Genomic DNA, 13016 nt, shown 5'->3' on the forward strand with positions numbered 1-13016 from the left:
CGTTAAATTTCAGGTAATTATTGAAATTTAAACATGCAATCCAAAAACAAGCTAAAAGCTAGGCAACCAAAACCATGACTATTTCTTTTACTTGTTCTCTTCAGACGATTAAAAACTCATTAAAAGATGCTGTATTCTGATCCTATGTGTCCAAGTATTTTCAAGGACATATTTTTTCCCCCCTGAAATCTTTTATATTAAGCTATTTAGAAATTCAGTTCAGCTTTCTAATAAATATATGAATTTGATGTAAGGAAACAAGTTCATATGAATAAAGAATTTCTTTTAAAATGATTTTTGGTTAAATATCTCAAAGAAATTATTTTATCAATTTAATAAATGCTTGTTCTTAGAATAAAAGTAGGAGAAAAAAGAATTGAGAGAATCAACACTCTTAGATGAAATTCTGACATGTAAAAATGTAGATGAAGAAAGTAGGTTTGCTCTAGAAAAGTAGCAGTAGGTCCCTGCATCACTAACTACCTGCCTTCCTCTCTCCTGTAGTGGCTCTACAGATACCTACCCAGAATCCTAGGAACTAGTCACAGAATACTTTGAAAACTACCCTTATTAAAGTCCTTGAGGGTGTTAATTAGAGGAATAGTATAATCTGACTTGAGTGTGAGAGAGATCACATTGGATATGTTATAGAAGATGGGTTTGTAGAAAGTGAGACCAACAGACCAATGTATAGAATTTAGATGACCTGCATTTGACAGTGGACTCTAAATAAGGGCCCCTTAGCTTCTCAGATATGGGAAACAAAATTAAAAAAAATAAAGAAATGGGACTACATGAAACTAAAGAGTTTTTGCACAGTGAAGGAAACCATCAAAACAAAGACAACCTATTGAATGGAAGAACATATTTGCCAATACATCTGATCAGAGGTTAGCGAAAATATGTAAGGACCTCATATAATTTAACACACACACAAAAAAACCCGCAAGACACCCTAATCCCATTAAAAAATGGGCAGAGGACCCGAATAGACATTTATCCAAAGAGGACAGTTGGCCAATAGACATATAAAAAATGCTCAGCATCACAAATCATCAGGGAAGTGAAAATTAAATTAAATTAATGAGTTAACGCCTCATCACTGTCAGAATGGCTGTTATCGATAAATCAACAAACAAGTGTTGGCAGGGATGTGGAGAAAAGGGAACCCTTGTGTACTGTTGGAAGGACTGTAAATTGGGTGCAGCCTTTATGGAAAACAGAATGGAGGTTTCTCAAAAAATTAAAAATAGAATTACCGTATGAGCCAGCGATCCTAATTTTTGTTATGTATCCAAAGAATTCCAAAACACTAATTTGAAAAGACATTTGCACTCCTATGTTGATTGTACCATTATTTATAATAATGAAGATTTGGAAGCAACCTAAGTATCCATAAAGATATATTATATATAGAATGGAATGTTAGCCACATAAGGTACAGCACAGGGAATATAATCAATAATATTGTTATAACTATATATGGTGTCAAAAGGGTACTAGCTATCAACTTGATCACTTTACAAGTTATATAAATGTCTAACCACTATGTTGTATACCTGAAACTAATATATTGTATGTCAACTACAATTGAAAAAATTTAAAAAATAAACATTTAAAAATACAAAAGATTAAAAAATAAGGGTCACATTGTGAATAATAATTGACTAGAACAACATATTGCTTGGGAAATAGTATTGAGTACTCAGGTAGTATATTTGGGGAACCAAATCCTTCCAACACAAAATAATATTCAAGAGGATAAAAATAAGACTAATTTGGAGGTGATTGTGAGTACAGGGGATTTACTTAAATTGGGTTTAATAAAATATTTCTGCCTTGGCATTTAGTTGTAAAAAGCCAACATTGTACTGGCCTTGTGTTCAAATGATATTTATAATAATAAAAGCTAACTAGACTGGATGTCCTTCTGGACGACCTTCAGGACAAAGTTGGGCTGTGAGGGAAGCCTGGGTCCCAGGTGCCTGCCAAAGGCCTGAGGGAAGCTCGGGTGCCAGTGGCCGGGGAAGGAAGGCCTACTCTTGCTCGAATTTTGTGCATCGGGGCCTCTAGTCATTACATAATACTATATATATATATATATATATATATATATATATATATATATATCTCAGATTCTTAAATGTTGTGTTCATTTTTTTAATGGCATTTTAACCTGAAAATTGTGTTATATATAGGGTGTTCTCCCCCCCAAAAAATGTGTACACACATTATAAATATTTATAAAACCAGCGTTTACTAAAATACATTTCATTTTCAAATTGAGCTATCAGCTGTTAAAGTGCATATACCTTTTTTTGGGATATCCTGTATTTAAAATATTACTAAATAACATTTTTAATTTTGTTTTTTAGGCCTATGGCATGTCGGCATTACCTTTAAATCTTATAAAAGGCACTAGAAGTGCTGCTTATGAACGTTTAGAAAACACTGAAGACATTGAAGAAGTGGAACAACACATTCAATCAATTAAATCAAAAGTGAGTTGGTATCCTAATATATAAAAACTCAGGGTCCGTAATGTCCAGAACAACTGAAGGCTTGACTGAACACCAGAAGTCAATCTTGCAGTCATTGCTGAGTTGCCGTGGCCACAGAGATGTCTGACTGCCCACCAAGAGCCAGTAGTGTTGGATTATGAGAGGGATGTTCGACTGCCCATTTAGGCTCAATCTTGGTGGGCAGTGGGACATACCTTGAGGGGTCCCAGATTGAATAGGGTATAAGCTGGGGTGAGAGAAACATACCACACCCATACCCCCCTGCTCATGCACAAATTTTGTACACTGGGCCTCTAGTTTTATTATAATTGGAAAGCATCAAATTACTTTGAGCTGCTTTCTGATGTTGACTTAGACTTTGGCAAACATTTTTTATATTGAATTGTTTTGCAACATATTCTTCAAAAACCATGCCTATATTCATTTCTTTTTACTTTATTTTTTAAAATATATTTTTATTGATTTCAGAGAAGTGAGAGGGAGAGAGTTATAGAAACATCAATTATGAGAGAGAATCACTGATAGGCTGCCTCCTGCAATCCCCCACACTGGGGATTGACTGGGAATCAAATGGTGACTTCCTGGTTTGTAGGTCAACACTCAGTCACTGAGCCAGACCACTGTGACCACACATTCACATTTTGGTGCTAACCTTTTTACATATATGTGCATTGTCACATAAAAATTGTTATTTTCCATTTGTAAATTTGTCTAGGAGTCAAATCCAACCTAAAGAAGTTTCATTGCCTGATCTGCTAAATCTGATGGATTACTTTATTAAGACCTTAATGGTAAAAACTGTTACATTTGTTCTGTTGTTTGCAGAGCAAAGATGGTCGACCTTTGCCAGCAAGGGATAAACGCACCTTAAAACAACTTGAAGAAAGGTTACGAACGCTTAGGAAAAGAGAGAGGCGCTTAGAATTCATTGAAAACAGCTGCTGGACAAAATTTTGTGGCGCTCTGCGGCCCCTAAAGGTAAATGGTTTTTTAAAAATTATGCTATCACTCTTCTTCCAAGTTTATATTGTACCTGTCAGAGGTTGAATTCTCCTTTAGAGGCAATACAGCATGGTGCTCAAGAGCATTTTGGAGTTAAAATAATCTGGGTTTGAATCACAGCTCTTTCATTTGGTAGTTTGGGCAAGGTATGTAACTCTCTGAACTTCATTTACTCATGTGTAATGCAAGTGTTATATCAACATAGTTGTTGGGAAATCTAAGTTAAAATAAAGATAAGTAATGTAATTTGCTGATAGCATATTTTGTTAAGCTGTACTTTTCTATAAATAAGAGATCTGAGACTCATAATAAAATTTAGGAGCCCTAACTGAAAAGTAATAGCTTTTTTTTTTTTTTTTTTTTATCAATAGATGATATGTGGTGAAAACTATGTAAAAAGGTATTATTTGAGATGGAAAACCATTACTTTTTTTGGGGGGGTGGGAGCATCATTTGCTAGCCTTGAATTCTTGGAAGTATGGTATCTAAACATAAGTATCTGAATTGAGGCCCTAGCTGGGTAGCCCAGTTGATTAGAGCATCATACTGATATGCCAAGGTTGGGTGTTCAATCTCTTACCAGGGCACATACAAGAAACAACCAATGAAATGCATACAAATAAGTAGAACAAGAAATCAGGGTTTCTCTCTCCCTTTCTCTCTTTTTCTAAAATAAAAATAAAGCTATGATTATTTAAAATAAATAAATTGAATTTAGGTCATCACAATATGACCGTGAGTCTAAAAATAACTAGAACTGATGGCCATAAATTTCTATATGTGCCCATGCTGTACTTGGCATTTCAAACACCAGGGCTTTGTATACCATAAGTAATTCAGAAAGTGCAGTGTATAGATTGGTTTGAGTAAAGTTGAGCCAAACGAAGCTAGAAATGGTTTTTGGCTAAATTGTTTAAAAGGTGTTTTATTGAACCCCTCAGAGATCAAGTCAGGTTGAGTTCTAATGCTGCTATGTCTTCCTCTTATAATTAAAAAGGAAGTGAGATAATGCAGTGACTTGACTGCTCACTCCAAAAAACTACTCTTTTAAAGAGTTTCTCAATAATTACCATATTACAACATGAAGGGACCTGAAGTATCCTACCTAATAAAAGAGTGATATGCAAATTAACCACCACTCTGCTCAAGCCATGCCCACCAGCCAATCAGAGTGAGTATGCAAATCAACCCCAACCAAAATGGCTACAGCCACAGAGAGCAGTTGAGAGGCTTGGGTTTCCCCAACAACGGAAGCCAAGCTTTCCTCCTGCCCTAACCAGCCTAGGCCTCCACTCAAGGATATAAAGTTTCAATTATAGAAGATAAATCCCAAGAAAAATGGTGGCAGTCTTGGAGCTGGAAAGAGCAGGCTAGGGTTGCCCCTGGCAACAGAGGAACCAAAGCTTTCCACCTGCCCTGGCTGGCCTAGGCCTCCACTCAAGGCTACAAAGTTTCAATTATAGAAGATACATAAAACCAAACAGAAATGGCGGCAGCCAAGTGAGCAAGGGCCTTGGCTCCGCTCCAGGCTACAAAGTTTCAATTGTAGAAGGTTAATAAATACCAGGGCCTCCACTTGAGTTGCCAGGGGGCATGGCCGGCCTGCAAACCACAACAGGCCCCTCTCTCAGGCCGCCCCACACCCCAAGAGAACCCGACCCTGATCCGGGACACCCTTCAGGGCAAACCAGCCGGCCCCCACCCATGCACCAGGCCTCTATCCTATCTAATAATCTAATAAAAGAGTAATGTGCAGATTGACCATCACTACAACACACAAGACTGCTACTACTGTGTGGTCAAAGATCCTGCCCCCATGTGGACACAAGATGGCCACCACAAGATGGCCAACAGGGGCGGGCAGTTGGGAGGCACCAGGCCTATAAGGAAGGGCAGTTGGAAGTGATCAACCCTGCAGGGGAGGGCAGTTAGGGATGGCCAGGCCGGCAAGGGAGCAGTTAGGCATCAATCAGGCTGGCAGCAGAAGTGGTTAGGGGCAATCAGGAAAGTAGGCAGGCGAGCAGTTGGGAGTCAGCAGTCTTGGATTGTGAGAGGGATGTCTGACTGCCCACTGGGATCGGGTCTAAGCAGGCATTCGGACATCCCTCGAGGGGTCCCAGATTGGAGAGGGTGCAGGCTGGGCTGAGGGACACCCTGCCCCACCCCGTGCACGAATTTTGTGCACCAGGCCTCTACTAGTATACTGAGAGAAATAAGCCACTCAAAGAAAAGATAAGTATCACACAATCTCATTTATATGTGGAATCTAATGAACAAAATAAACTGATGAACAAAACAGATCCAGAGACATTGAAGCATGCAACAGATTGAGTTATTTCTGAGGGAAGCAGGGAGAGAGGGGAGGAAGAGATTAACAATGAATTTATATGCATAGCCATGGACAGACAATAGTGGTAGAGGTGGAGGGACTTGGGGAGGGGCTGGAACAGGGTGGAGGGAATCAGTGGGAGGATGGGGGAAGGAAAGAGACATCTGTAACACTTTCAACAATAAAGATAAATTTAAAAAAACATAATCAGTTCTATGTATCATTAATTTAACCTTCTGTTAGAATACATTTTTTTAAATTCACCCTAATCCTTTTTTCCAAAAAGATTTGTCTTTATAGTACCAAAGGTATGATGAAGCCTTCTCCAACCTTAATTTTAAATTGTAGCTTCTTATAAATATTTATAACCAATTTGTAACATTAACTGCCTTGTTTTAAACACGCTGTATGTTCCATCTCACTGAACATATGCTCAAAGGGATTGATTTTTACCAAATATATATACACTATATGTAGAACATCTACATTATCCCAAAAAGCTTTGGGATAATGTAGATGTTCTACATATTCGTTTGTCTCCCCCTGCTTCCTTGGGCACAGACCCCAGATAACCACTAATGCACTTCTGTCTCTATACTTTAGTTTTATGTGTTCTATAATTTTGTATAAATGAAATGAAAATATGTGATCTTTTAACAGTTTATTGGGGAGTGTATAGTTTTTTTGTCTAGCTTCTTTGGCTCAGCCCAATGTTTTTGAGATTCATCCATGTTGTTGCATTTTTTTAAAGTCGTTCGTTCTGTTTTATTGGTGATTAGCACTCCAGTGCATATCTATGTCACAGTTTGTTTATCCACTTATCTGTTAGTGGATTTCAGTTGTTTCCACTTTGAGACTATTATGAATAATGCTTATGTAAACATTTGTGCATAAATCTTTGTGTAGACATGTGTTTTCATTTAATTCATTTTTTTTTTCCCTTGGGTAAATACCTGAGTAGAATTGCTGGGTCTAATGTTCAATATATGTTTAAGTTTATAAGAAATAGCCAAAATATTTTCTAAAGTGGTTGTACCATTTTGCATTCCTATAGCAATATAATTGTTCCATGTGGTCAGTGGTGGCACGGAGCAGGGCTGCCAACAGACAGGGAGCCAGGGGCTGCGGCAGGAGGGGCCGGGCTGGAACGCGGAGGATGGGCCGAGACCACCTCTGTGCCCACCACAGCTTCACGGCCCACAATTTCTTTCAAGGTGCACGATTTCATGCACTGGGCCCCTAGTTTAACAATACTAAGTCTTTTAATCCATGAACATAGGATGTCATTCCATTTATTTGTCTTTCTTCCTTTCCTTCTGCAATATTTTGTAGTTTTAAGTATATATCATTTGCCTCCTTGTTTAAATTTATTTCTAAGTATTCTTTTTGATGTTATATAAAGGAACTTTTTAAAATTCTTTTTCAGGTTACTCAGTGTTAGTGTTCACATACTTTTAAAAACATGTTTATGTTTATTTGAAGAAGATCCCAAATAAAGAACTGTTAAAATTTGTAATTTGCATTGCCCCATTTCTTTCCCAACCTTCTAAGAAATAAACAGACCTAAACATAACTATATTTCATAAGGTAAGCAAGTAGTGAAATTTACTTTTATTATATACGGACGGTGTGTAGTTGTTTGGAAGGTCTGTGAGAATATTTAAAAAATTTTTTACTCATTTCTGTCATCCTAGAATCCACTGAAATTGAATATGAATTATGTTTAAAGATGTAGCAGATGTCCTTCAGTAGTAGTATTTAAAACATGTGTGGTTATTCTTTATTATAGGCCACACTGTCAAAATGCCTAAAGGCCATGACTGACTCTTTCTAACTCTAAAGTAGGCTTATTAAATATTTATTGGAAGTAATAACTACCCATTCCAGAGTTTTACTTGATCATTTTTTATTTGAGAGATACATTTTGGGTTATAGTGTAGTGCTTCTTAATTTACAGCACTGAGGCTCTAGTACCTAGAAAAGCTTGGATTGGGACTTGGAAATCAGGGGCTAATCAATACAATACCTTGTTTTTTTCTGCTTGTGTTTAAGAACAACTCATTTAATACCTGTTGTTGATTCATCAACATTGAACTTATGGCCAACAACAGTATAACTCATGCCTGAACAAAGCTTACATAAGTATTTTTCAGTAATTGTGGACTTAGCTTTGTGAACTCTTCAGCTTAGTTGTCTTTGGAACTTGAGAAGATCTCAAGGGGAAAAAAGCCTAGGTTATTATTAATAACATTGGTTTTACCCCTTTTTAATTCTGGAATTTTATTTCTTACTGTAGAAACCTAGTTCCAATAATTGTTTTTGCTTAGTTTCTACCTTCCCTAATATAAAGTTTAGATATTAAAAGGAAATATGCCCCACCAATTACATTGCTTAACACATTTCTCCACAGAAACATGGTTTTACATGACTGTTTATTTAGTGCTACTGGTATTCTATTTCAGGAATATTTTCAGTTATATAGTCTTTTCTGTGCTATGATATATTTTGTCATATATAATTGGCATATATAATATCTGTATATATTAATGGTATATGTGTGTGTGTGTGTGTGTGTGTGTGTGTGTGTGTTATGTATGTCTATGTACATCATTATTTCTATGGGAAAATGTTCCAAATTTCATATTTTAACAAGTTAAATATAACCTGTTAAGTATTTTGGTTTTTTTTTGTGTGTGTGTGTGTGTATATTACTCTTAATGTAGTCTTATTAGTCTTAACTTTTCAATTAATTTTGAAGTTTACTGGTATGTGTGAGTATAACTGGATATAAATAAACCTTTTATTTGACATAGCAAAGAGTCTCATTTGTTTACCTACAAATGAAGACTTTCAAATGCTTTGTCTGTTTTGTGTATGTTCTCAGTCTCATAATGGAAATTTAGATAACAAATGTCTAAAAATATATACTAAATTAAAATGTATTGTGGATCATTTTGGATAGATCATGGTCATATACCAACAACTCATATTGAACATATGGTTTTGGCTTTTGATGTCAACTTTTAGAACTATATTTCAGTGACTTTTTTTTTTACTATTATTATTATTTTTTTTTGCCTTTAGATCATTTGGGGAATATTTTTCATCTTAGTTGCATTGCTGTTTGTGATTTCTCTCTTTTTGTCAAAGTAAGTACACTAGACACATTTACTAAAACACATATAAATCCTATGATGTTACTTTCCATGCTGAATAATTCTATTAGTGTAGTCTGTTTATCTTCAGTAGCCATTTTACTTGAAGTGTTCTATAGCATTGACTCAAAGAATGAATAAAACATTTCAATAGTAGTTAGTATTTCTTTATTCTTTATTAATTGACCAATATCTGAAAGATATTTAAATGAGGTTTAATTTGTTTTTTGAGGTTTTCTTTGACTCAGTTGAATTTGCATGATTATGTTTTGTATGCTTAAGTTATAAATTAATGGAAAATATGGTCCTGTAATATATAAAAATCACTATAATTTTTATTTTACTTTTTTAGTTTGGATAAAGCTCTTCATTCAGCTGGAATCAATTCTGGTTTCATAATTTTTGGAACTAATCTGAGTAATCCACTAAATATGCTTTTGCCTTTACTACAAAGAGTAAGTAAAAAGAACAATCATTTTATACTCTAGCACATATTCTTACAAACTGTCAAATTATTACATTGAAAAACATATTAATACTTGGCAAGATATGCTTGTGCCCTCTGCTGATTTGGCTTTTTATTTATACATTACTTTTACATTGATATGTTGCTTTAAGGATTACTATATTGGTATATTGCTGAGCTTTAAAGTAAGCTTTTTAAGCAATTCCTGTTTTTAATTTTTGATGAAGGTTTTTATTCATATTTAAATGTAATTTCTAGCTTAATTTGTTATAGGATTTTTCTTATGATAATGGTACTAAACAATTTGGTAATAGTTTGGTAATTGTTTTGGTGAGTTTTTTTTATAGTAGTTTTAAAAAAAAATTTTATATCTTTTTTATAGTATTTTATTGGAGAGGGTGCAGGCTGGGCTCAGGGACACACACACACACACCTCATGCACACATTTTGTGCACTGGGCCTCTAGTTTTAAAATGAAGCTGTGTCAGATTGAGACTACTTCCACCTGTGAGTATAAGAAAAACCATTTAAACAGAGTATAATAAAAACCATTTTTATTTTTTATTTTTATAGATCTAAATCAGGGTTGATATTTTAAACATTTGCCAAATATAAATAATGACATTTTAGTTAATTTTGTATGACTTCTAAAATCCTGCATGTGTGTTGAATTTAATTTTTATTTTTTTTTATTTTTAGGTTTTCCCTCTTGATTACATTCTTATAACAATTATTATTATGTACTTTATTTTTACTTCAATGGCGGGGATTAGAAATATTGGCATATGGTTCTTTTGGATTAGAGTGAGTATATATTACAATATTATTTCATTTTCATACTCTTTATTATTGAAAATTATCTTAGATTTATAATATAGGAGTTATAAATACATTGATACTAAAAGTGATTGAAAATTAGTTTTTTACTTTATGCTAACATAAAAGTGCTTTTGTATAGAGCAATGGTTATTAAATAGGAGTGATTTACCCCCTGGATACTTTTGGCAATGTTGGAGATATTTTCAGCTACTACCACTAGGGGGCGCTATTGGCACCTCATTGATAGAGGCCAGGGATTCTGTGGTGCACAGGGCAGCCTCAGACAACAAGAACTCATTCAGCCAATAATGTCACCCCTGTCAAGGATGACAAGCTCTGGTCTAGAATTTAAATTATTTCCCTTAATGTTTGGCTTCAGAAAACACATTGAAGCACAATTGGATATTCTGTTGTTCAAAAGATGCTCCTTTCTACTAGGAAGTAAAGATCATTACATGATTAGAGAAAGGGGTACTTTCTTCTCATGTTCATTTTGAGGTGAATTAAGAACCCTATGTAATAAAGAGGTGATATACAAATGGACCATCACTCCAATAAACAAGATGGCTGCCCCAATGTGGTCAAAGATGGCCACCACAAGATGGCCAGCAGGGGGCAGTTGTGGGTGATCAGGCCAGCAGGGGAGGGACCAGGCCTAAAAGAGAGGGCAGTTGGTGGCGATGAGGCCTGTAAGGAGAGGGCAGTTACGGGTGACCGGGCCAGCAGAGGAGGGCAGTTGGGGGCAACCAGGCCTGCAGGGGAGCAGTTTGGCATCGATCAGGCTTGCAGGGGAGTGGTTAGGGGTTGATCAGGCTGGCAGGCAGGCAGGCGAGTGGTTGGGAGCCAGCAGTCCTGGATTGTGAAAGGGATGTCTGACTGCCCAGTTAGTCTGGGCCTAAACGGGCAGTCGGACATCCCTCAAGGGGTCCCAGATTGGAGAGGATGCAGGCTGGGTTGAGTAACATTCCTCTTCCCCTGTGCATGAATTTCTGTTCACTGAGCCTCTAGTTTTAAAATGAAGCTGTATCAGATAGAGACTACTTCCACCTGTAAGTATAAGAAAAACCATCTAAATAGTGGCTTGAACTAATGAGTGACTTCTTGCTAAGGAAAAAAAAAAAAAATCTAACATTGGTTTACTATCTCAAACATGTCAAATCCAATATCTCTATTTACCCTGTCCACTTTACATAAGGAAAAGTTAGTTGGGAGGAAGCAGTGACACCTATAATAAAACAAAACTTTCCCAGAAATCTCCAATAGACTTTGACTTTTCTTTGATATTTAATATTTTATCACTGCCGGCCACTACTAGGTACAAGGGAAGCTGGGAAAGGTAAAATTTTAGGTTATTTTATCAATCTAGTAATAAAACAGGTAGGTGGTACCTTAGTTGCTAAAATAAAAGTGTGCTCTGCCATTGAAGCATATGTTTTAGTTTTGTTCTAGTATAGGTATATATGAGAGTATATAGTCATATTATCATAAACTAGATTTTATGACAGTATGAGGATGTTGAGTATTTCACAGAAATGAGTATTATAGTGATGTAATTCTTGTGTATTATTATATAAAACCACAAATAAATACTTCGAGTTTAAACTAATTCTTCTAACTTTTAGATAGAATTAGAGGTAGTTCTTAGCTCTATGAACATCTGACAGATGCTATTGCATAATAAATTTAGAATGTTTGTCTGGAAACAGACCATTCAAATACTGATATATTCTCTGGGTCCTCAGTTTTTAATGAATAATTTAAAGGTTCCTTTATATGTAAATGCTTTGTCATGATCCTGTCTAATAAAAGGGTAATATGCAAATTAATTGTCACTCCATCACAAAGATGGAAGCACCCATAGCCACAAGATGGTGGCGCCCTGGGCCGCAGAGAGCCTCTGGACAACAAGTGTGGAGCAGCCAGGCCCTGCAGAGAGCTACTGGTGCATGGATTCATGCACAGAACTACTAGTCTATAGTAAAAGCTTAGTATGCTAATTAGACCGGACAGCCGAATGACCTTCTGGACAAAGCCACCGCAGCAGGGGTAGAGGCAAAGGCAGTTAGGGGCGATCACACAGGCAGGCAGGAGTGATTAGGAGCAATCAGGCAAGCAGGGGAGCACTTACGGGCAATCAGGCAGGCAGGCAGAGTGGTTAAGGGCAATCAGTCAGGTAGGCAGGTGAGCAGTTGGGAGCCAGCAGTTCCAGATTGTGAGAGGGATAGGGCCTAAACTGGCAGTCGGACATTCTACAACAGGTCCTGGATTGTGAGGGAATACAGGCAGAGCTGAGGGACAACCCCCTCCCATGCACGAATTTCATGCACTGAGCCTCTCGTTTTAAACAAATCTAAACCTGAAAGCTGTGCAGGGAGAAAATTATTTTTACTATCCTTATAATTATTTGGAATGATTAAGAATTCTTAGTATTTATTTTGAAAAAAGAAATGGTTGATTAAACTGTGTTCTTTGCCCCTAAAACATGAGCAGGACTTAGTGCCTTACAAATAAATATATTGCTAAAATGTTGCTACTGTCTTTTTTTCTTTCCAGTTATATAAAATCAGAAGAGGCAGGACCAGGCCCCAGGCACTCTTATTTCTGTGCATGATACTTCTGCTTATTGTACTTCACACTAGCTATATGATTTATAGTCTTGCTCCCCAGTATGTTATGTATGGAAGCCAAAATTACTTAATAGAGGTAAGTGCAAAACCTAAAAT

General features: G+C 36.3%; 1 protein-coding gene across 1 annotated transcript in view; it reads left to right on the plus strand.

Annotated features, from left to right (window-relative positions):
- The window catches only part of LMBRD1 (LMBR1 domain containing 1), a 73504-nt gene that overhangs the window by 45801 nt on the left and 14687 nt on the right, over window positions 1-13016 (plus strand). Inside the window, exons 8-13 of the mRNA XM_036414779.2 lie at window positions 2376-2501; window positions 3348-3500; window positions 8938-9002; window positions 9361-9463; window positions 10174-10278; window positions 12847-12996. Of these exons, the coding sequence (XP_036270672.1) occupies window positions 2376-2501; window positions 3348-3500; window positions 8938-9002; window positions 9361-9463; window positions 10174-10278; window positions 12847-12996 (702 nt within the window). The remainder of the gene's footprint in view (window positions 1-2375; window positions 2502-3347; window positions 3501-8937; window positions 9003-9360; window positions 9464-10173; window positions 10279-12846; window positions 12997-13016) is intronic.

This window comes from Pipistrellus kuhlii, unplaced genomic scaffold (genome assembly GCF_014108245.1).
Source record: "Pipistrellus kuhlii isolate mPipKuh1 unplaced genomic scaffold, mPipKuh1.p scaffold_m20_p_5, whole genome shotgun sequence".
Classification (NCBI taxonomy): Eukaryota; Metazoa; Chordata; class Mammalia; order Chiroptera; family Vespertilionidae; genus Pipistrellus; species Pipistrellus kuhlii.